At 37.9% G+C, this 26,129-nt stretch overlaps 1 protein-coding gene across 2 annotated transcripts in view; it reads right to left on the bottom strand.

Moving 5' to 3' along the window:
- LOC127449393 (protein WWC3-like) overlaps positions 1 to 26,129 on the bottom strand; it is a 103,125-nt gene that overhangs the window by 31,662 nt on the left and 45,334 nt on the right. For both annotated transcript variants that reach the window (XM_051712783.1, XM_051712784.1), the window contains exons 2-6: positions 22,716 to 22,825; positions 14,866 to 15,069; positions 11,797 to 11,873; positions 9,534 to 9,613; positions 213 to 342 (exon numbers count right to left, since the gene is read on the bottom strand). In XM_051712783.1, coding sequence (XP_051568743.1) covers positions 213 to 342; positions 9,534 to 9,613; positions 11,797 to 11,873; positions 14,866 to 15,069; positions 22,716 to 22,825 — 601 coding nt within the window. The remainder of the gene's footprint in view (positions 1 to 212; positions 343 to 9,533; positions 9,614 to 11,796; positions 11,874 to 14,865; positions 15,070 to 22,715; positions 22,826 to 26,129) is intronic.

Below are 26,129 nucleotides of genomic sequence, written 5' to 3'. Positions count from 1 at the left end.
GAAATGACTAATATATGAAAGGGGGACACCTAATTGAAATAAGGATATCCCTTGCTCTTTTGAAATAAGAGTTTGATTTACAGTGATTTACAAATGAGTGAAAGCACTAAATATTTACAAAGAAAAGTTAACTACCCAATACAAAACTACAGTTTCTCTTTTTAAGAAGAAAAAAAAAAAAGAGAAAAACATATGAATTGGGTGTAGCTGACCTGGATGAGGTCCTGCCTCTCCTTTTCGCCTGTACTGATGGCCTTCTTAATGCTGCGGAGCTCGCTGAAGATGGCCTGGGCTTCATCTAATTTATAGTTGGTCTGACTGCTGGACATCTTGCGGTCAATTCTGATCAACACAACATACACAACACAAGGTTAAATCATCAGCCACGAACACTGGTGTTATTTTTCAGACACTGATTGTTATTGTGGTGCTAGGAATAGAACTGAATAGAAAATACAAACAAACATGTTTCTTTTGCACAAACAGAGACACATAATATACTGGAGAAACATCATATTAAGTAAAAAAAAAAATAATAATAATAATAATAATAATTGGGCATAATTCCCTCTTAAAGGGAAAGATCACCCAAAAATTACAATTCTCTCATCATTTACTAACCCTCAGGCCATCCCAGATGTGTATGACTTTCCTTCTTCCGCAGAACACAAATAAATATTTTTTGAAGAATATCTCGGCTCTGTAAGTCCTTACAATGCAAGTTTATAGTGGCCAGTACTTTGAAGCTCCAAAAATCACATAAAGGCAGCATAAAAGTAATCCATAAGACTCCAGTGGTTAAATCCATGTCTTCTGAAGCGATATGATAGATGTGGGTGAGAAACAGATAATATTTATGTCCTTGTTTACTATAGATCTCCAGCCCCTACCAGTAGTTGGCGATATGCACGAAGAACGCGAATTGCCAAAAAAACAAAAGAAGAATGTGTAAGTGAAAGTGGAGATTTATAGTAAAAAGGACTTAAACAGTGATCTGTTTCTCACCCACATCTATTATATCACTTCTGATGGTATAGATTTAATCATTGGATTCATATGGATTACTTTTATTCTGCCTTTCTGTGCTTTTAGATCTTCAAAGTTCTGGTCACCATTCACTTACATTGTGAGGACCTACAGAGATGAAATATTCTTCTAAAAATCTTTGTTTGTGTTCTGTGGAAGAAAGTCATACACATCTGGGATGACCTGAGGGTTAGAAAAATGATGATTTTTGGATGAACTATTCCTTTAAATATAATTTTTTGCTGTACTGTATATGCAACACATATTCCGGGTTAAATACAAGTTAAACTCAATCGACAGCATTTGTAGCATAATATAATTTATTTGGACTTTCCCCTCCTTTTCTTTAAAAAAAGCAAAAATCAGGGTTCCAGTGAGACACACAATGGAAGTGAATGAGGCCAAATTTTGAATGTTAAAATACTCAATTTCAAAAGCAAAGCCACAAGATGTAAACAATATGCATGTTAACATGATTTTAGTGTGATAAATTCACTTACTAACCTTTTCTGTGTAAAGTATAGCCAGTTTTACATCTTTGCCATGACAATGTAATGTCAACAAACCCTAAAACTCTAAAATGACTGTACAAATGATGATTTAAACAACTTTAACAGCTTAAATAATACACAAGTTTTAACAAAATAATTAATGTAAGTGCTTTTATAAAATTACAAGCTTCACATTTCTGTTTTTAAACCCTCCAAACATTGGCCACATTAATTTTTCATTGTAAGTGCCTAAGTGTAACCTCCATTTTTGCTTTTTTTTTTTTTTTTTTTTTTTTGAAGAAAAGGAGGGACGAGTCGAAATTAATTTATGTGGTAATCAGCATTATGCCACAAATACTGTCGATTTAGCTTAACTTGTATTGAACCCAGAACATTCCTTTAATGTAGACTGAATTGAGAAAACCAGGTTTCCCAAAGACATTGCATTACATTTAACATTCGACATGGCCATGCACCAACTGTGCCTGGATGCGTATGTTTACAAACACCTAAATATAGTTTGAAGAATCTTCCCATACCCATGTCGCTCAACTAATTATAAAGAATTAAATTAGCAATGACATCAGGGCTTATTTATGCCAAACAGGGTGTTACACTACCAGAGCTATGTCAGCATCACCGCTTCATGCAAAGTAGCTAACAAACCACCATTTGAGTCATACAATATTGTGTGAAAACATTCAAAAGAAAATATTCTGATTACTCAAAATCTCACTATTGCTCTTAAAGGGAAACTGTGAGAGATGGCAGAGCTAGTTGTGAACTTAGATTTATTAAAACGTGCCTCACTGACCTGGCTTACAGACTGGTTAACTATTTAGCCATGTTGGAATAATATTGTTTTAACTTAAACCAGCTTCTGGTCTCCAAGGCATAATAATTAGGCAAGTGAAACTGGAGAGCTTCACACTAAAACTCTCCAATCAGGCAATGTCTGCCTTCTAAAGCACCAAAGCGCTGTGGCCTGTGGGATATATCTCCTCCAGAGTGTAATGCCTGAAATGTTAGGCATAGACACAGGATGCCATTCTAGAAACAGAAACATGCAGAACTAATACTTAAAATTTTAATAATGTCTCTAAATGCCTCAGGTTGGCCTACCTGACATCAATATGCACAGCAAACCAATGTAAACAACTCTTTTGTCAATATACTATTGCAGTGTTTCATAACAGGTTTTGTATTAGGTACCCCCACACCCCTAGTACCCCTTCATCGACACCAGACCTGAAATGTTTTCCTTTTAACCCACATAATACTGGATGTGTAACTCGTATTATACTGGACTGTGCAGTGTTTTCCACTAGGATTTTTTTCAGCAGCGGTGCTGTTGTGCGCGTGTCCACAAGCCCACAACGCTGGACCCGTATTAACGCATGTTGGTCAAAGAATAGATTAAAACAGAGGTGTCAAGCTCAATTTCAGCCTGGGCCACATCAGGGTTTATTTGTGCCCTCAAAGGGCCCGTTGAAAGTGTGGCACCAGCACCTGCTTTGGTAGCATCCATGCAAATAATATTACATGTCATGTGCATTGAAATGCACATTTGACAGTACAGCACTGAGTTTGAGGTTGGGATGCAGATGAAAATTATGATATTAACAACAGTGTGGAAAAAATTAACACCTACATTTTATATGGCTAAACTGAAATATTCTGACAGTGTGAATAAGTTGGGTCTTCTTTACAGATTCCTTTCATCAGGCTTCTACTGATTAAACTACAGTCATCCTTGGAATTTCTGAAGGCAAACAAAACCATTTACATTTTCCTCCAATCAGAGAGCATTACAAGAGTACAGATTTTACACTGATAGCTTGGTCCATAATTATGAAAATGCACCACAGTTCTTTCATAGTATCCATAGTTTTAACAGTGACATCTGTAATAGTTCATGGTAACTATAGGTAAAACCATGCATGGCTTCTCACTACCATGGTTAGTAACTATGACTTCTATATAAAGAACTATGACATTTCTGTAATGAAAAAACAGCAGTCTAAATACATTTAGACTACCATAGGTAATACAGTACATTTAAAGTTACTACAATAAATCCATGGTAAAGATTTGAAAGAGTTGTGATCTGAGAATTGAAAAGCCTTCTAATTTGTTTTCTCCTGTTTTCTTTGTCAGTGCCGTTTAGAATGCGGGGGCTGTATGTTTTAAACTAGTTTCATCACATAAGAGACATAAGACAATTGCAACAGACAATTCTGTACCACATTCAAATGGGTTTCGTGATCCCCGCTGCAAATCTCATTGGTTCACAAGTGCATTTAAAATAGTCTGTTGATTGGTTGAGACCAGTCTGTGAATTACTGCACCTGCTCTGCCCTCATGCTGCTATGATTAAGCTGTGTTGATAATTGACCCGTGTAGCACTGTTTCATTCAGCTTCTGAAGCGACCAAAATGCTCTCCAAAACATACAGCTGACTGGGGCTGGCAAGTGTTATGTTGCATCAAGAATGTTAAATTAACCATGTGAAATCCCAGCAGTGGCACAGTGCCACTGCATAATGCATATAGGGGAAACACTGCTGTGTTAAAGGGACAATTCACTCAAAAAAGTAGTACTATTGATTAGATTAGATTAATTGTGTTTAATTACTTTAACCTTTTGACAGCCCTAATATATTAAGTAATACTTTCTGTATTATACATTTAACAAAACAAAAGCAAAATCTGGGGCACATGTACCCCTGTATGTGTATACATATACTACTGAACTGTATATAGCAAAACTGTTATATTGTTAAGCTTTAATACAATAGATACTGGTCATGACAAAATAACACAAGAAATACATATTAAGTTGTAGAAATAGAGAGAGGCCATGTAAAGCATGTCTTTTACATTAGAATATCTCTGGCTTGGTGCCTGAGCTCTTGCCATAGGCCACTTCCTGCAGGCTAACCTCCTCCAACAGCAGGTACAGTCAGCTTGCCTGCCCCACCTCTTCCTCTCCTCCTCACTACACAAGCAGGGCTTTGTTTCCCCCTTCAAACCTCCAACCTTCAGCCCCAACCTTCACAGCCCAGGCTGTCCAGGGCCTGAGCCTGCCAGGCTACTACGGATGTCTACGCACTCCACCTAACACCCAATACTTCAGTGCACTACTGGCTGGTGACACTGAACAGACATGGTGGCTGCTAGTTTTAAAACAAAAAAAAGCCAGATTGAGGGGGAAGAAGTGATAGAGAAACAGAGAGAGAGAGAGAAACTAAACACTTTTACTGTGGAATACCTACACTGAGGTCAGAGCTAAGACAGTCTGATGGTTTTTATAATTTAAAAAGCACCGTTTAATGAAACTGAAAATTTTGGGATTAGGATTACAAACTCTGCAAGATGACTAAGGATGGGTATTGACACAGATTTCCCGATATGATTCCGATTCACAAGCTCTCGATTGGATATCGATTCATATGGGTATATTTCAGTTATGGGTTTATTTCAGTTGAAATAAACTATTTTCCAGCTAATACAGGGAACATTGTAACTATGTACATAATGAAACTACTAATTTTAATAATTATATTTTATTTAATAGTTTTTCATCATTTTGGTCACATTTTGCCTTTTTAATTAACAATTCCATGTATTTAATGAATTAATAACATTATGTTTCATATATTATTTTTTGTTACATGTTTATTGTTTAATTGCATAATTTGTACTATTTACAAGTATTTACATACCCGTACCAAAACCGGTACTGTCTCTTTAACAAAACAGGCATTTCTGTGTAGAGCATCTGTAAATGAGCGCATGAGAGATACTTGAACAGCTTTTTCTCCATCTGTGCTCTGCATTTTTACCCACCCCAATGATGACTTTAGGCCACCATCCTTTAACCTGTTGCTATCCCAACCTACAAACCCAGATGGCTTCATAAACCCGGAAAAAAAATCTGTCAGTCCATTTTGCGATATATATAATATTAACCCGCGCCCAAGCATGAATATTAATTGTAGCCTATACTTTATTTTTTTCCTCCTTGAAAGTGTTTTAGAAAGACTTTGGTTATAAAGGTCATGATGTTCATGCACAATTTGATTTGGGGTGAAATTTGCAAAAATGTGGCACAATTACAACTATTTTAAGGTTAGGAAATTTCACCAATGTATGTTCCTACCAAAATTGTTTGGTACATTTGCAGTGAAGGCACACATTTAGTAAAAAAAAAAAAAATACAATTAAATAGAATTAAATTAAATTAAATGAATTGTATCATTTAATTGCTTTAAAGGTGCACTCAGTGACTTTTTTGTTTGTGTCACCTTGGACAGTGATGGTTGCCGCATCAGTCAAAATAAATGGTTTTCAGTTACAGATGCCATTGTAGAAACTCACTATTCACAGTTAGCCATGATTAATTTAATCCAAGACTGAAAGTGTCCAATAACAGGGCTATTACTGATAAAGTAGAATAACACAGCTTTTGTAAGTTTATTGATATAACCAGAGTCTTCATCTCATGTGAGTGCTCATCGTTTTATACATATATTTCAAAATAACATTTCATTTCTTTAGAAGTAAAAGTTTTTTAATGAGGAAAAAACTACTGAGTGCACCTTTAAACTATTCAGTGCAAAATATACTCTAAACAAGTACACGTGCCATTGATTTCCAAAGTCTGACCGCAGTTCGTAACACAATGCAAGCAATCTCAGTATTGCCACAAGGGGCGCTATATCAAATGTGTGAACTGTCTGCTTCAACGATGAATTTTCTCTTTCAGGTCAACAGTTTGAAAAGAATATTACTTAGCAAGTAAGGTAAAGTCAATATATTTATAGCAACTTACCTGAATAATAACATCCGGTTTGATCGCACAAACTTTTGACAGTAAATCTATCACCCCCTTGAGTACTGAGGATTTTACCACCACAGTAACGCAAAGCTTAGTAGTGCTGGTCTAGAGTCAAAATCATCTGCATTAAACCATCTCGTCCATTTTGATATTTAAATAAGCCAAACAATCTTTTACAGCATCTTTGCCTCATTTTGCATCAAACCTAAACGGGTATCTGCATAATATGGCGGTCTTTAAAAATGTGACATCACTTAAAAGGAAAAGTTTCTTTCTTTGATGGAATTAGTATCATGAAGAAAAAATTTTCCTGCTTCCAGCTGATTGGGTTTAAAACCCAACAGTGCCCCAGACTCTGACACTTGCTTATGTAAGAGGGAGCTCCCATTTTCTTAAGAGCACTGAGTAAAGAGTTAATCCTGCTATTATGGGAGCAAGTAGAGTTTCGTTCTATCTAAGAGATAAGGGCCCTCACTGGGATGCAGGAAGCAGGGAGGAATTTGCTGCCAGATAATTCTGTGTTTTTCAAACTGCTTTAAAGCACTTTTTGCCCCCTCCTCGTTTCTTCCCACCCCTCCCTCTCTCTCACTCTACTCCAGACTCTCACTCTTTCTGCTTATTGAGCTCTTCCTGCCTTGGCAGCCCACAGTCAACTGGTGCATCCTCTTCCTGAGGTGGAGTCTCCTTTTCCAGACACACTCACTCCCAGATCACTCTAAAAAACAACAACTGATGAAATCGACGCAAAATGTTACACAAACACTAAAGCCAACAAATAGCAATCCCAACAGCTCATGTCCATTCATTCTGTTCATTCTACTCAATTCAAAAATAGTATGAAAACAATGCAAACAAGACCACAGTGTTTAGCCAGACCTTCATTTAGAAGCAGGTTTTTAATTTGGGATTTTTGGAGATTCGTATCAGGTAACTGTTTGGTTTGCTGCTCCAACGAATTGATTAATAGTGAAATTAGGGCTGAAATTAGCTCTGAATGCACTAGCTACCTGCGCTCACTATAAAGACCACTTTTTATCTTAGTGTAGAACTCTTTTTTTGCAAGGCTGCACTGTCTTGATTTCTTCTAAACCCCTAACCTTAAAGGTGCACTCAGTAATTTTGTATGTACACTATATGGCCAAAAGTTTGTGGACACCCTCTTCTAATTAATGAATTTGGTTACTCCATTAAATCCAGTAAAGACAAATCTTTTTGTAATGTCTTGGGCTTTGTGTGCTTCCAAATTTGTGGCAACTGTTTGGGGATAGCCCTTTTCTGTTCCAGCATGACAATGCCCCTGTGAACAAAGTGAGGTCCATAAAGAAATGGTTTACTGTGTCTGGTGTGGAAGAAATTGACTGGCCTGCACAAAGCCTAGACCTGAACCCCACTGATCACTTTTGGGGTGAACTGGAACAGCAACTGTAAGTCAGGCCCCATCGACCAACATCAGTTCCTGACCTCACTGATAGCCTTGTGTCTTAATGAGAGCAAATCCCTGCAGCCATGTTACTACATACAGTATAGTGGAAAGCCTTCCCAAAAGAGTGGAAGCTGTTATTACAGCAAAGGGGGAAATTGATGCCTAAGGTTTTGAAATCAAATGTTCATCAAGCACATATGGTGTCTACAAACTTTTGGCCATATAGTGCATGTCTTTTTTGGACTTTTACTGACACTTAATGGCACGGATGTAGCATCTTTCAAAGTTAACAGTTTTCAGTTACCGATGCCATTGTAGAAATTCACTATTCACAGTCAGCCATAATGAATTTAATCTATGAACGAAAGAGTCAAATAAGAGGACAGCTACTGAGATAGAGGGAGTCTATTCGGCTGGTCATGTGATCTCAACATGGCAGCCCCCATGAGTGGACCCACTTCATGTAGAATAAAACATATTTATAAGGTTATTGATAGTCTTCATCTCACGTTAGTGCTCTTTTTCTTTTATTGTTTACATATACTTCAAACTTACTCTTCATTTCTTTGTGTGTAAAACACTTTTAATGAGGAGAAAAGTACTGAGTGCATCTTTAAGTATTGAACCTCTGCCTTAAATTGCACTTAGACACTAACATACAGATTCAAACTTTGTTCAGTCGATATTTTCAAGTGGGCTATCTGTTTGTTTTCAGTTTCTTTTGTTGTTGTTGTAAACTTATATATATATCTTTTACATTATAAGATTATGAAGATTAAAGTTTCAGAATCTCCTATTGACTCACATTAATGGAATGTATAACTGTTTAGAATGTAAAAATCAAAATCTAACCGACAACAATGATGCATACAGAAGTCAGATTGGTCCTTACATCTTACATCTACTGACATACTGAATTGTGATTGGTCTATGTTGTGTCATGGACAGAAAACACAAAGTGTGGGCTGGTATGTGGCTGTTGGTGCCATAATCACAGTGACCCAATTTAGGCTGACTTGCGCAGTTTTCACTCCCAAGTATTTTGCTGCTATTTATGAAAGCTATGTATGACATCATGCCAAGTAAGAACATGTTTGGAGATTTATTATTGTTAAAGCGGTACTGCTTTCTGTAATATCAAATTATATTGTTGTTGGTAACATACTGCATCCATCTGTGCATTTAAAACCAAAGACACAGTTTGAGGGTGCTGTTGTAACTTTAACTTGAACATTTTTTTGTTTGCTTTTTTGTTAAAAGAAAACTCATGTTGACAGAAATACCCCACTAAATAAGAGATGCATTCAAACACAAATTGTGACAAACAGAAACATGAACAAACAGGAAACATATGGTAAGGCTGGAGAAAAAAAAATAAAAAAATAAAAAAAATAATGACAGTTTTTGATAGAGTGGGGTGTGGTGATGAATCACAAAAAAGAAATGGGGACAGGGAGGATTAGAAATTCATTGAGAAATGTATACTAGATTTCTACATATGCTGAAGAAAATGCTAGTGCTTGACGGTGCAAAACTCATAAGCACAATGCAGGGGTGTTGTGGGTGAATAAAGGAGCGTTGTTATGCGATTGCTAAGGTGTTTTGAGGGTTTTTTTAGTGCATTGCTATGAGGTTGCATGAGTATTCTGTTTGGTTGCTAAAAGAGCCCCAAGTATTTACCGGCAAGTATTATTGATATTCTGTTCCCTAGACAAGGTTCGAGCCCTATGAGTTTGTGTGTGAGGAAGACTCACTCCTGAAGGGTCTCCACTCCCATTTCCTTGTACTGCAGCTCCTGTCTCATCTGAGCCAGCTCCTGTTTGAGTCTGGAGAGCTGTGGACACAAGAGCCACTCGGTCAATACACATCAAAACACAGTGGGATTCCCTCAGAGCCACCATGGCAAAAAACATTTGAGTCATCGATAGAGAGACATGTCTAACGCTTCCCGATCCGCCCAACACACATTCACTCACCCTGACAGGAACCTTGAACTTATAGTACACAGACACACACACGGCCCTCCCAAAACCGCAACTGAGGAATGTAGGATCATTCAATATAAAGCAAAAAACACCCAGATATGAACACCCATACTGCAGTAATCCTCACGCACACATTAACAGTAGATAATAAGCACCAGTAGACAAAATACGACAATATGTGACATGCTCTATCAAAATGAGTCACAAGTCGCTATGAGCCATTTTTGAAAAAAATGCATGTTTTCTACAGTGGCCAAGAGGTGCACAACACAACCAAATTAGCAAAGCAAATAAAAGCTGAAAACAAAACACCACAAAGAAATTAAGCCTCAACACAACAGAAAAGCCACAGCACAACGGAAATAAGCCACAAAACAACTAAATTAAGCCACAACACAATGAAATCTATTGTTATTGATAAAACAAAGTCTCAGCTTTCAAATTATGTCAAGGTTATCATTACATTCAAAATATACATGATGTTTTTATGGTATTTAATGTAGTGTGTCAAATCACTGTAGCTGCTGTCCGTTCAAATGGGAGCGCTGCATTTGGCGTCTCTCCTTCAATCAGCCCTCGTCTAACCCTAACTACAAATTACAGCAATACAAAAACACTTGTATGAACATTATAGGGGATGTTGAAAGATACAATGCAATTGGATGAAATGATCATCTCTAATGTAATCAGCGAATCAGTGCTTCAGCTATAGAAAGAAGTTGATGATGTGAACAACTTTCACGTAATGGTACAATTACCTCAGGAAAGTTATCCCATGTACATAGTGAGTGTGTTAAAAAAAATGATCTCAAGAGCAAATTGCTAAAATCTTAAATACCATCATTGTAAGAGATGCAACAACAGATGCAGAGTTGACATAACTTACAGTATTTCAGTTTGTTTAATGTCTGAAAAATTCAGACATTCAGACAATTTCTCAAAAGTTTTATGACAGTCACCCTTCAATGATTATATCTCAGCAAAGTTTTGGGATAGAAACATAAAAACTATAGCATTAGAGACCTTTTTTAATTTAGTGTGATTCTGGGTCAATGCAACTCAAAATACATATGTCCACAGTTGCTTCAAAAAACAAAAGAGTTTTTACAAGTTTACTTTAATGCTATTAACGTTAAAAACATTCAAGCAACAGTTCACCCAAAAATGAAAATTATGTCATTATTTTCTCACCTTGATGTTATTCCAAACCCCTATGTTATTTTTCCATGGAACTCAAAAGGAGAATCTGAATAACCTTTGTGAAGCCCTTTTCCATACAATACCAGTTCAAATTGGGGGGGGGGGGGCACCCACCATTAAAGATAAATCCGGATCTAGGTTCCATTCTCCACTACACATGTTCAAACTGGTTTCATGTTTGGTTACGACACAAGAGAACCAATTGTGATTTTGCGTCATTACATCAGTTTTTGAATCTAAACGTGAACATATTAGCTTTGTGATCTTTGGTGGAGGGGAAAATGATCAGTGAATAATGACATACATACATTTTTGTCTGTTACTTGTGCAAAGATAGCAAATGACTTCAGAAGACTTGGAATATAGCACAGGAGTTGTATGGAGCTTGCATAGTTGTATAGAGCTTGTTTGGAACATTTCTGCAAAATGTTTCTTTGTGCTGCATTAAAAAAAAAATAGCACTCCGGTTGTGGAACAACATGAGCGTGAGTACATAATGACAGTTTTCATTTTTGGAAGAACTCCTCCTTTAATATGACTTCTTTAGTCATCAACATGAAATGGCAAGCCAAGCACACAACTTCATCATCCAGAGGCCGGCGTTCCTAACACAATGACTCTTCCTGTAGCACAGCACTAATCCAGAGGGGCCCAGTGGCTCTTTCACAGAGAAACACTGCAGTTTACCCAAACCTAGGCCTCTTGTTTCTAAAGGTGCCCACCTTCCCCAAACCCACATATACAAACACACAATCAACACAGAATGTGAGGGGCCCCTGCCTCCCCCAGGGCCTGACGTATGAGGCATTGTTCTCAGAGGATAATGACTTACCCGCTCACGCCTACAGGCGATTTCCGCTTTGATTTGGTCAGGGTCATATTTTGCATTTGAAGAGGAACCAGAGTGAGCTAAGAGAGAGAGAGAGAGAGAAAAAAATTGTGAAAAAGTGATGGAGTAAGTTGATGAAACTCCAAAACTCCAAGTGAGCAATTCAAACAAGACAACGGAAAGCATGAGCCAACAAACATTGGGGGTCCAAAATTCAGAGTCGACACTGAAAATGTGGGATTCTAAATGTAATTTAGACATGGAAATAAACAAAGTTTTAGGATTTTGAAAATGTAAAAAACGAAACGTGATGATGTAAAATGAATACAAAATATTTAAGATACTGCACTATTTCCACAGTACATTGATTTGTTGAACCAGTGCTAAAACCAGAACTGTCTCTTTAACAAAACCGGCATTTCAAGAGTGTCTGAAAATGGGGGCTGGCTACCACCCCTGGAGTTCTCTAGTTCACTAGTTCGAATCCCAGGGCATGCTGAGTGACTCCAGCCAGGTCTCCTATGCAACCAAATTGGCCCGGTTAGGGAGGGTAGAGTCACATGGGGTAACCTCCATGTGATCGCTATAATGTGGTTCATTCTCGGTGGGGCGCTTGGTGAGTTGAGCATGGATGCCGTGGTGAGTAGAGTGAAGCCTCCACACGTGCTATGTCTCCGTGGCAACGCGCTCAACAAGCCACGTGATAAGATGCATGGGTTGACGATCTCAGACGCGGAGGCAACTGGGATTCATCCTCCGCCACCCGTACTGAGGCGAATCACTACGTGACCACGAGGACTTAAAAGCACATTGGGAACTGGCCATTCTAAATAAAAAAAAAAAAAAAAAAAAAAAGAAAAAAAAAAAAGAGTGTCTGAAAATGAGTGCATATTAACAAGAGAGAGACATTCGAACGGCTTTATCTCATCTGTGCTATGCATTTTTAGCCACCCCCTAATAATGAATTAAGGCCATCATCCTTTTAAGCTGATATCAAACTTGCTAATTTTTCCAATGATTTTCAGGTGTTAGCTTTATTTACGTAATCACTGGCCAGGCAGAGGGAGACAGAGCTCGCATTAGTGTCTCTAAGCGGGAGGTATTAATCACCTGACTGTCTGGACTACCTGCTGAGTTAATGGCTTCAAAAACTGAAAAAACACATTCGGCCTGCTTTAAAAAAATCATTCTGTCACCGAGACGGGGTCTTGTGTTCTCGTCAAGTGACCAATGAAATTCTTCTTTTACTGATGAACGGACAAGATGTCAAGCTGATGTGCATGTTTTCATTACTCTCAGATTCTGTCACCAAGCTTTTTTCCTGCTCTAAAATGACAACAGTCTGTTTTTATTGGATGTACACTTACCGAGCACTTTATTAGGTACACCTTTACACCGACTTATTCATGCGATTATCTAATCAGCCAATCGTGTGGCAGCAGTGCAATGCATAAGATCATGCAGATCCAGGTCAGGAGCTTCAGTTAATGTTCACATCAACCATTTGAATGGGAATTTTTTTTTATCTAAGTGATTTCGACAGGCTAGTTTGAGTATTTCTGTAACTGCTGATCTCCTGGGATTTTCACGCACAATGGTCTCTAAAGGTTACTCAGAATGGTGCCAAAAACAAAAAACATCCAGCGAGCAGCAGTTCTGTGAACGGAAACACCTTGTTGATGAGAGACGTCAACGGAGAATGGCCAGACTGGTTTGAGCTGATAGAAAGGCTACGGTAACTCGTATGCTCGGTGAGTGTAAGTAACTAATCAAAGAAGAAAATGTGACATTGACCATGTTTACTCCTTTGTACAAAAGGCCAGATGTCCTTGCTTCCATTGAAGCACACAAGATACTCTTTGGAACATTCACAAATCATACTGAAATAACATTGATCATCAGCTTTTGCACAAACTGTTAAGAGTCCACGCCAGCATTCTGTCATTAGAGCAAAACTACTAAGCAATTCTGACATTTATCTAAATGTCTGAATAAAACATTTCACTCAAATTATGCTTATAAATTGGTACCACTTTACAATAAGGTTATATCAGACCGCCCATGCAGGTTTAACGAGTCATCTTTCCTGCTTCTCGGATCACTCTGCGATCTCTTTAAGTAAGCTGATAAAATAATTTAAACTCAAATCAATGTTTCATGTCCATTTGATTATTTATTTGGCAAGTAGTCTTTTAATAAGATGTGTAATGTCATTATTTACAGAATAAACACCAACACAACTTTGATGCAAACCAAAGGTGGATTTCAGCTGTTTAGCGATTTACTACTTCTCACATAATAACATAATTTCAAAGCAAATCAACATTTATTTATTTATTTGGTTAGTAGTAGTGTAATAAGTGGGATGATGTACAGTCAGCCATTTGTTATCGCAAAATAAACCCCGGCAGGTTGATCAGGGCTCAGACGTGAAACAATAACAACCGGCTAACTCCTCATCCCTTACTTCACAGATACAACCTTATTGTCTGATCATATGTTATCTTTCGCATAACCACTCCGGTAACATAGTGTGTACACTGATGCTAGTAATACTATGATTCTGTAAAAAGTTTTGCAAATACATAAACAGTACAACGGTATTTACATGGTACTTAAATACCCTGATATTACCATCATGGTAGTACCCTAATATATGGTACTACTATGGTACCACGTCCAAAAACAGCTGTAACGCTATGGCACATTTTTGTGAGTGACCGGTATGAATAAATGCAAAGGCATGTTTCAGTGAGAGGCAGGAAGAAAAAGCAGAACTGCTGAATGGAGGCAGGAAGAGGAGGAGAAGGTGGAGGGAAAAGGAGGGGTGAAATGGTAGAGGTGAGGTGTGGTAAAGAAGAGAGGAAAAGAAACAGAGGAAGGGAGGAGAACAGGGAAGTACGGGTGAGGAAAGGGACAGATTCCAGCCAATGAGTGCATAGAACCAAACCTACAGTTACAATGACTTCACTGAAACCTCATACAATATGACTAATGGACTGGCACTGTAGAATGCTGAATCAGCAGTGAAAATGTGGGAGAGAAATGAGAAGGAAAGAGTATGTGTCTCACAGCTGGTGATGGAGCGGTTGTCATCTTGAGTGAGCTGATTGAAGAGCTGCATCTCTTGCTGTGCCAGCTCCAGTCTTTGTTGTTTGATCTGATACATCTCTTTCTTGGCATTGAGAGCCTCCTGCGCTACCACCAGATACTCCTTTAACATGCGCTCCTGCTCCTGACGCCATTGTGTGCGAGGGTTCTCTATCTGGGTTGTCTCTGTGAGAGAGAAACATCAAACCACAATGACAACATTTACATGCACAGATTTTATCAATCTGAATTAATTCAAATTGATTGCTGATTTTGAATGTATATTTTATATGTATCCTAAACTGTGCAATATGATGCAAATATCTGTTTACATGTGAATTAGATGTATTCTGGCATAGAACTTCAGTCTATCGCGTTGAAAAACAGCATCGACAAAATTAAAGAACGTGTCCTGTGTGAACGCCCCCTTAGAGTGGGGCTATTTAGCAAGCCAGTGTGTAACTGCCATGTTTGCCTTTTCTAACATATCTAAAATAAGCAAAGAAAGTCTTCTCATGATGATAACTTCACTATATCACTTAAAGGTGCACTAAGTAAGGGTGCATTCCATTCCAAAGGGCTTATGCCTATGCCCTAATCCCTTCAGAGGGTTTTTCCCTCAGATTGAGAGCTTCGGCGGGTTGAAGGGTGTAAGGTTAAAAAATATCAGTCATTCGGAATGCACTTCAATGTCATCTATTCAAGCAAATTGAGCCACTGCCGTTGTGTAAAAAAAAAAAAAAAGGTGACGCTAATGACCTGCACCAAATCAGAAATATTTATACATGAATTTGCCTTACTATTAAATATTTTCAGAAAAATCAAACCGAAAAGTTTATGGAGAAATTTAAGCTTCCTGTTTAAATATTTGTTTTATTTATTTAAAAAATATGAACCAAAAAATGTACCAGTATACAAATATGTTCAACTATTAAATAAATAAAATGTCACTGTGTATATTTATTTATTTCAACTCCTTTATTAGAATGAGAGATCAAGCGAATTTACAGGAAAATAACACAAGAAAAAGCCAGTTTCAAACAGAAAGCTAGGGGTTTAAAAGCTTAACAAAAGCTAATTATAATAATTAAAAGCACTTTTAAACCACAGACTTTTTGTTTATAGATTCACAGTGTGTTTAGAGGTGTAGCTGGTTTAACCCTTATGTTGTGTTCTGGCCATTTTGACCCAGACACTTTTTTTCGTAAATTTTTTTTTTTTTTAAATTTAATCCAATTGGAATAAAATTCCTTGACTTTGTTCACATATGGTATCTAAAAAAACACACACACACAAAAAAAGACAATTTTCTTTACATTTATTTGGTTTATTTCACTTTATTACACTTGTGTTCTCGGTCAAGAATGACCGGCCAATGGAAATGAATAGATTAGACTACAAAATACAGAACAATTAAGTGTTCAGGAATATCCCAATCCTTTAGATGATATGTGGATGTGTGCACACACAAAAACACAAACACAAACACAAACACAAACACACACACACACACACACACACAAACACACACACAAACACACAATGTGCATCTTTGAGGAATATTTCAAGATCTACTTTATTATGTTGTTTTTGGGCTCGTTTGAAACAGGAAAGTCTGCTGTAAGTTACGATATGTCATTGTCTATGTTATATGTATGTTTCAGGAAGTAATAAGGAAAAACATGATAAAAAGCCACTCCTGCTTATTATACACCAATCTGCCACAACATTGGTTTTAATGTTGTGGCTGATCGGTGTATTTACGTGTGTCACTGGGAATTTCATACACTAATACTCATTGCAATTTGGCCTCTGAGTGAAACAAATTTGCTCATTGCATTCTACTAATTGAGACCTTTCCAACGATATATAACACATGGCTATCTCATCTTTTTTATGGTTTTAGCAACTTGTGATAACAAATTTGCAAATAATGAGAACGAAACGGTTCTTATTTGTCAGCTAATTAAAAAGCATTAGAGAACTGGTAGGATCAGCTGTATGCATTGTAAAGTCCAGATTCTAAGCTTTAAAATGACAACTATTTTGTTCAGATCAAGAAAGTGGTTATTAATTAATAATAATTACATAATAATTTTTTTTTTTCACCCACAGGGAGTGCCTCCCTCTGGTCCAGTTTAAGCTCAATTTAATGAATCCTTCTATCAATTAATATATATATATATATATATATATATTTAATTATAAAGAGTTGTGATAATATATACAATATGAGAGATTTATAAACAATCTTACTGGGCCAGTCATTTTTGACCGGAAACATAAAATGTGTCAGCACAAAACAAACACAACAGAATGGTTAATTTACAACAAGCCTTCAGATTTATGACCTATGGTCCCATTCCGGTCTGCTTGGCAGCGAAGTGTCCATCATTTGAACCATACGGAAACGCCCGTTTTGAAGGGCCTTTAGAAGCAGCAATTTATTTAGCCCTTCGGTTTGGAATGACCCTTCAACATGGCGGTCACGTTCATTTCCCCTACGAAGGCGGATTTATCCCGTTTGGAACGCAGGGTAAGATTTTAGCTGGCTCTTACTCATCCCATCGGTCCCAGTAGTACTTGGTTTTGGACTCTATACTGACATCATCCTGGATACTGGAAGTTTGTTTACCAAGTGCTGGCGCTTTACACTGAATACGTTTGTTTATCTTCTGTTTTGTTACTTTTTTGTTTTGGCTTGAGAGCTCTCTGCCCTGGCTGAACACCGCCTTGTGCTTGGGCTTGGCGTTCGATGTCGCTCCGCTTATCCGTGAGAGCTGCAGGTAGTAGTGATTTTTTTCATGACTCCAGCAGGGACTTGTTTGGACATTTTATCTTTCCACTTGCAGTCATTCTGTTCAGACTGTCTGGTGGATCACACTCCTGTCTATTAATACCATACCATAACTATGGACTATATGGTTGACTTATGCCCCGTTGTAGTCTGAAGTAAGAATATTGTGCTTGTTTTATTGTTTTGTTTGCTTGTTTAGTTTACAAGTACTTTTATGTTATTATTAATGGCAGTAACTCAGTCAACTGCATGACAAAGGTTGTCATGTGCTGTCGACATGGCAGCGCCCATGAGGGGGCGACTCGCTCCATGTCAAATTAAACAGCTTTTATTGGGCTTCTGATATGACTGGAGTCTTCATGCATTGTGAGTGTACATCATTTTCAGCAGAAGCTAAATGAGAATATTACAAGCAGAAACAATTAATCAAAGGGAGAACACAAGAGAAGTTGCAATACTGCATCAAATTTCAATAAGCGCAATGCTAGAGCAGAAGCACAGTTTTTTTTTGTTTTGTTTTTTAAGATAAGATCAATGTCTTAATGCCCATTCTTCCTCCAATAACTAGACATCTCTGGATGAGAGTACACGGAGAGGTATTTTTGACACTGAATGTGAAAGTAGTCAGATTCAAAAGGTCAACATGTCAATTATTCTCCTATTTAAAAGATTATCTGCATCGCATCTTTCCTTTGATCAAACTCAGTTGGATCATGTCGTTCCAATTACATTAAGGCTGTTCATTCACATTGAGCTATTAGTTGAACTATTAACAGATTATTAGGAGGCACGGAAATGTAGCAAGTGTTAAAGCCGTCACTCATGACTATAATGACATGACTGACCTGTTCCTCTTGAATCCATAATGAGTATTTGATAATCATTTTATAAACAGCAATCATATTATGCTTAGATGAATCCAAAGGTAATAACTTGCATTGTTTATATAAAAAGGCATGGGACAAAACAATGCAACAAGAAAGAAATGTTCACATAAGTCACATAAAACCACTATTTGAACCTCAAGCTCAGAGCTCAGCAAACTTGATCTCACATGGTACCAATAAGCAAGGGCGTAGCCAGGAAATTACTTTTGGGTGGGCCTCAATAAAAATGAAAGGGCAAAGTTTTCACCCAATTTGTTTTTTTTACCAAATTTTCCTTAACAATAGAGAAGCGCATTCAAACGGTTCTTTCACACTTTCAAAAATTAGAATCTCTGCATTTTTGAAACTATTTTATAAATATATATTTGAAGTCAAAGAATAATCTCTAATATTCTGGGTGGGCCAGGGTCTAATTTGGGTGGGCCTAGACACACCTCGACCCACCCTTGGCTATGCCACTGCCAAAATGTAACATGGTATTTCCATATTTTTGGACATGTATCATGGTAAAAAAAAAATATATATTCTTTGAGTCTACATCATTACTAGAAACTGATGTAGATACAGTGGTGGCCAAAAATATTGGCACCCTTGGTAAATATGTGCAAAGAAGGCTGTGAAAAAAAAATCTGCATTGTTTATCCTTTTGATCTTTCATTCAAAAAATTCACAAAAATCTAATGTTTAATTGAAATAAAACATTTGAAGGAGGGGAAATATCTCATTATTAAATAAATATTTAATATATAAAAGGTATAAATATGAGGTAACACACAGGCCAAATTCCCTTAATCATCAATCACAGTGGGTTAGACTCTGATGTGTTCTGATGTGCGGCAAAAGGATGTTGAGCTTCACAAAATGGAAAGTGGCAATAAGAAAATAGCCAAACATTGAAAATGCCCAATTCCACCATCAGGGCAATAATTAACAAGTTAAAATCAACTGGAGATCTTAAGAATTGGCCTGGAAAAGGACGTGTGTCTATATGGTCTCCACGCACAGTGAGGATGATTCAAGTGGCCGAAGAATCTCCAAGGATCACAGCTGAAGAATTGCAGAAATTAGTTGGGTCTTGGGGTCAGAAAGTCTATAAAAAAAAAAAATAATAAAAAAAAAAACAGACATCACCTACATCACCACAAGTTGTTTGGGAGGGTTTCAAGAAAAAAGCCTCTGCTCTCATCCAACAACAAACTCAAGTGTCTTCAGTTTGCCAGACACTACTGGAACTTCAAAACAAAACAAAAAAAAAGAGCTTTTTGGCAGCAAACACCAGAGATGGGTTTGGCGCACACAGAGATGTAGTACCCAATGCCCACGGTTAAATGTGGTGCTGGATCTTTTTTATGTGGGGGGGGGGATTTTCCCCTTTTTCACCCAATTTGGAATGCCCAGTTCCCAGTGCGCTTTTAAGTCCTCGTGGTCGCGTAGTGATTCGCCTCAATCTGGGTGGCGAAGGATGAATCCCAGTTGCCTCCGCTTCTGAGACCATCAACCCGCGCATCTTATCACATGGCTTGTTGACATAGTGCATGTGGAGGCTTCACGCCATCCACCCCGGCATCCGCGCTCAACTCAACACGCGCCCCACCAAGAATGAACCACATTATAGCGACCACGAGGAGGTTACCCCATGTGACTCTACCCTCCCTAGCAACCGGGCCAATTTGGTTGCTTAGGAGACCTGGCTGGAGTCACTCAGCATACCCTGGGATTCGAAGTAGCGAACTAGCAAACTCCAGGGGTGGTAGCCAGTGTCTTTTACCAGTGGTGCTGGATCTTTAATGTTTTGGGGCTGTTTTTCTTCCAGAGGTCCTGGACATCTTGTTCGGATACATGGCATCATGGACTCTATCAAATACCAACAGATAAAAAATAAAAACCTGACTGCCTCTGCCAGAAAGCTTACAATGGGCCCTGGTTGGATCTTCCAGCAGGACAATGATCCAAAACAAACAACACAAAAATAGTTCACTGACCACAAAATCAAGGTTCTGCCATGGCCCAATCCACTGACCTTAACCCCATAGAAAATTTGTGGGGTGAACTGAAAAGGAGAGTCCACCAACATAGACCTCTGAATTTGAAGGATCTGTAGAGATATATGGAGCAATGGCCTCAGATCCCTTGCCATGTGCTCTCCTACCTCGTTAGGCATTATAAGAGAAGACTCAGAGCTGTTATCTTGGCAAAGGGAGTTTCCAAAAAGTATTGAATAAAAGGGTGCCAATAATTATGGCCAATTTGGAGAAAAATATTTATTTAATAATGAGATATTTCCCCGTTTCAATTGTTTTACTTCAATTAAAGGTTCGATTTTTGTGATGTTTTTGAATCAAAAGGATAAACAATGTAGATTTTTTTTCACAGCCTTCTTTGCTCATATTTACCAAGGGTGCCAATATTTTTGGCAACCACTGTATACTGGATATTGACGACACTATCTGAACAAACAGATCTGATTTCTTCACCTGCAAAATCAGTCAGGACAAACAGTCATTCCTAAAGACTGGCCGAAAAAAAAAATACTGCGATTGATTAAAATTTTGTTTAGAATTTGTTACATGATATTCTGATGAATTAACTGAATTAATAGCAATTAATAACATTTATAAATATTTGATGAAAATGCCCTCAAATAACTATAGTTCAATATATGATTAAATCATTATAAATAGTTATTTTTTCAATAATTATAAATATTACATTATAAATTTAATAATTCAGATAATTAAAATGCATTACATTATTGTGGTAGACGAGTAAAGTCTTTTTAAGGCAATATACTGTTTATTTCCATATTATTGAACATAAGCCTATCGATGTCCAAAGCAATCCAGTTTGCAATTGAATTAGTCAGTCTGTCCGAGATAGATTTATTAAAAGGGCTCGTCTAAGGATGCATCAATGTACACCTGTGTCAGATGGATGCTTTTGGAGCATCTCACTTTGGTTGTGTTGTGTCATAAACACAGCATTTTTAGGTTGCTGTGTCAAGTTAAATGTAGTTTGAAAAATAGATAACCATGTATTAAGATCCCTGCATTTGGAATTGCACTCCGTCCAGCTGTGTTTGAAAGCAAGAACATGTTCTAATCTTGTGCTGTTACTAGTGTCAAACAAGTTTGAGAGTATTTTTTATTTTTTTTATTCAAATCACCTCAGTGTTATAAATTTGTGTAATTACAAATATTATACATCAGGAAATGTATAAGATTACTTTTAAAACAAAAGAGAAAACAGAAAAGCAAAACAAAGTGCCAGGGGAATGTAAAAGTATATAAAGCAAAAAAAAGGTATAAAAAAAATACATATCTCATTTAAATAAAAACTTTGTAAAGCTCACAAATACAGTATTTAGGGTATTTTTATTTTATTTTTTTAGCTTTTTCTTTATAGAGTTTCGCTTACTGCCCCTTGCTGAAAACTGGTCATACTTCAAGCTTAAAATGCTCCGATGGTAGGAATATTCCTTATTACACTCCGGGGACATGATTAATTGCGTTAATTTTTTTGAACGCTTTAATTTTAATATAATTAATCACACAGAATTTACACATAAAATTGACAAACCTACAAAACTGTTAACAACAAGCCAAAATGTATAAATGCCTCCTTCACCAAGTATTTATTTTTTCCCCTTTTTCTCCCCAATTTGGAATGCCCAATTCCCAATGTGCTCTAGGTCCTCATGGTGGCGTAGTGACTCGCCTCAATCCGGGTGGCGGAGGACGAATCCCAGTTGCCTCCGCGTCTGAGGCTTAATTCGCGCATTTTATCACGTGGCTTGAGCGCATTACCGCGGAGACATAGCACATGTGAAGGCTTCACGCTATTCTCCGCGGCATCCACGCACAACTCACCACGCGCCCCACCGAGAGCGAACCACATTATAGCGACCACGAGGAGGTTATCCCATGTGACTCTACCCTCCCTAGCAACCAGGCCAATTTGGTTGCTTAGGAGTCCTGGCTGGAGTCACTCAGCACACCCTGGATTCGAACTCTCGACTCCAGGGGTGGTAGTAAGCGTCTTTATTCGCTGAGCTACCCAGGCCCCTCCTTCACCAAGTTTTAACATAATTGCTGCTGGAGCAGCTGTGCAGAATATGTAGTTTAAAGACGGAACTAAAGAGCTAAACTTACTATTGATGTGGTCGATGTAGTAGACGCCCACCTGCTGGTCATACACCACCTCCCAGCCAAGAGGAAGCTCATCCCCCACGCAGTCGGCAAAAGTCAGGGGCTTGGTAATCCTACAGAAAAAGAGAGAATGCCAGAATGAACATAAGAGTAGAAAACACGTTAAAACAGGAATATTCTGGACAACTGGTCCAGAACATCACATAAAAAAACATTAAAAAAATTAAAAACATTCTCCAATAAATTAAAATCATGTAATCTTTAACCTGTCTCCCATTTGACTTTCTTCTGTGGAATTAACACTAATTATGTTAGAAAGAATGTTTGCCTCGGTCACCATTCACTTTCATCGCATCTTTTTTTTTTTTCATACAAGGGAAGTTAATGGTGACTAAGACTAACATTCATCTCCTTTTGTGTTCCACTGAAGAAGGAAAGTTATACGGGTTTGAAATTACATGAGGGCGAGTAACAACATTTTGTGCTGTTATGTAATACAACAGCATTAACATTAGAATATCTGCAAACAAGATGTGCATTTTTCACAACATTACGGGATGTCTGATGTCATTCTGAGTGTTTACAAACATTGTCCAAAAAATACAAATTAAAAAATTAAAAAAATATTTTGGTGAACGAATCATACTGGGCAAAGAAAACTGTGAGGACACTGAAAGAATCTGGAACATTCCTTGAAATCCCTAATGAATGTGTGTTCAGTCAGTCAACAGCTACTGATCTCCTCACCCTGGGTCAAAAATGTGTGTAATATAGGCACTGCAGGAAGAGAAGGCCCATAAACACATTCCACACAGCAGAGAGCAGGCCTGCCCCACAGCCAACAAACTCAACCAGTACACGGGATACTCTGCACAAATCACTTTTTCGCACATTTAATGAACCACACCAACCTTAAACTCTAAAGCAAATCACATTCTTCAAATATCTTTAAAACTAGCTCTGTGTCCCTAGGAATTTTCAATGTTGCATATATTGGCACATATTCATTGTACTTGGTATACACCATGGTATTTACTGTACATGATACTTCAAGGAAGGGCTCTTTAATCATAGTTTGAGGCCGGGGCCAGTGCGACAGAATTAGGGGCCAGTTGATGGAACTACTCCTTGGTATGTTTACATGCACATTAAAAGTTTACAGGAGGAGTCACAGGAGGATTCCAGGTTCAAATGCCTGTCACTGTGCCCTTGAGCTACTTAACCCCTGTTTGCCCTGTGGTGCACTGTATGACTGTCTCTGTGCTTTGACCCCTCTCTCTGTCTGTGGCAGATAACAGTGGGGTTATGAAAAGAATTCCTGGGAAGCATGTGGAACCTGCAATCAGTTAGCACAATACACCCATAATTCTGAAATTCTACACACACAAAAATCTCTTAATTAATAGTTTTCAGACTTCAATCGGATTTCAGTCAGAAATAGCTTGTGAATGATTTAGGATTATGATTATCTTCATGAATGTTCTGACAACATTCATTTCCCAAAGGAAACGACATCAGTTACTCATGAAAATCAAAGGACTTCAAGTAAATGTGTTTCACATTTAAAACACTTCCACAAATTCAAGATATGTACAGGGCGGCTGTGTGGATTTAAAACCGAATTTCTGTGCGGAAGATGAGAGGAGGAGATAGCTGAGGAATGTCGAGATTCCATAACCCCTGGAATTACCATTATTAACAGATTTTTGAAACACCACCACAATTAGAGATGTTAATCTCCTTTAACCATTTTAAAGTGGACAGAACAGGTTTAGCAAACATATCTTTGGCTCCACTTTACATCTGACATATACATCAATTTTTGGTGATCGGATCCCTATCAGATAGGCTAGTGCTTGACCACATTAAAAGCCCGTATAAATGCACCCAAGAGGCATTGTGATCGGATTGTGATCGGATCATTCAAACTATATTTAGAGGTGGTTAAGGAATTCTACCTACAATCAACAAAAGTCTTAATGCTAATGGGTTTCTGTTATCTGCATAGAACTATGTAATTTTACGGAGGTAAATGCAAGCAAATCTCTGTCCAGTCACACTAGAGACGCACTGAAGTGCAAGGTGTAAATTCAGCTAAATATTATTCAGATACTATCCAGAAATGAATACTTCGCAAAAGGATTCAAAGGTATTCACATAAAAAATAAAAAAATAAATAAAATAAAATCACATGATTGACTAGGGCTGCTCCGATACCAACATTTTGGCTTCGGTATGATACCTTCCCTGGTACCTTGGTATTGATACTATAATCAACAAATAAAAAGCCTCCGATTTAAAAAAATAAAAAAAAATCATTAAATTACACAGAAAATTACTTGATTTTAAGATCTGCAATGCAAATTATGCATTTTCCATTTCATTTTTTCTGGATTCCACGTTAAATGTTTTAATTAAATGTTATGATCAAATGGTGTTTAATCAAATTGATACATACAGCTTTAATGAAAAAAAAAAAAAAAATTATATATATATATATATATATATATATATATATATACACACTATATTGCCAAAAGTATTCGCTCATCTGCCTTTAGACGCATATGAACTTAACTCACATCCCATTCTTAATCCATAGGGTTTAATATGACGTCGGCCCACACTTTGCAGCTATAACAGCTTCAACTCTTCTGGGAAGGCTTTCCACAAGGTTTAGGAATGTTTGACCATTCTTCCAGAAGTGCATTTGTGAGGACAGACACTGATGTTGGACGAGAAGGCCTGGCTCACAGTCTTCGCTCTAATTCATCCCAAAGGTGCTCTGTCGGGTTGAGGTCAGGACTCTGTGCAGGCCAGTCAAGTTCTTCCACACCAAACTCGCTCATCCATGTCTTTATGGACCTTGCTTTGTGCACTGGTGCGCAGTCATGTTGGAACAGGAAGGGGCCATCCCCAAACTGTTCCCACAAAGTTGGGAGCATGGAATTGTCCAAAATCTCTTGGTATGCTGAAGCATACTAAGGGGCCATGCCCAGCTCCTGAAAAACAACCCCACACCATAATCCCCACTCCACCAAACTTCACAGTTGGCACAATGCAGTCAGACAAGTACCGTTCTCCTGGCAACCGCCAAACCCAGACTCGTCCATCAGATTGCCCGATGGAGAAGCGTGATTCGTCATTCCAGAGAATGCGTCTCCACTGCTCTAGAGTCCAGTGGCGGCGTGCTTTACACCACTGCATCCGACGCTTTGCATTGCACTTGGTGATGTATGGCTTGGATGCAGCTGCTAGGCCATGGAAACCCATTCCATGAAGCTCCCTATGCACTGTTCTTGAGCTAATCTGAAGGCCACATGAACTTTGGATGTCTGTAGTGATTGACTCTGCAGAAAGTTGGTGCTATGCGCCTCAGCATCCGCTGACCCCGCTCTGTCATTTTACGTGGCCTAC

This window comes from Myxocyprinus asiaticus, chromosome 12 (assembly GCF_019703515.2).
Source record: "Myxocyprinus asiaticus isolate MX2 ecotype Aquarium Trade chromosome 12, UBuf_Myxa_2, whole genome shotgun sequence".
NCBI lineage: Eukaryota > Metazoa > Chordata > Actinopteri > Cypriniformes > Catostomidae > Myxocyprinus > Myxocyprinus asiaticus.
This window is presented reverse-complemented; position numbering and strand designations above follow the sequence as displayed.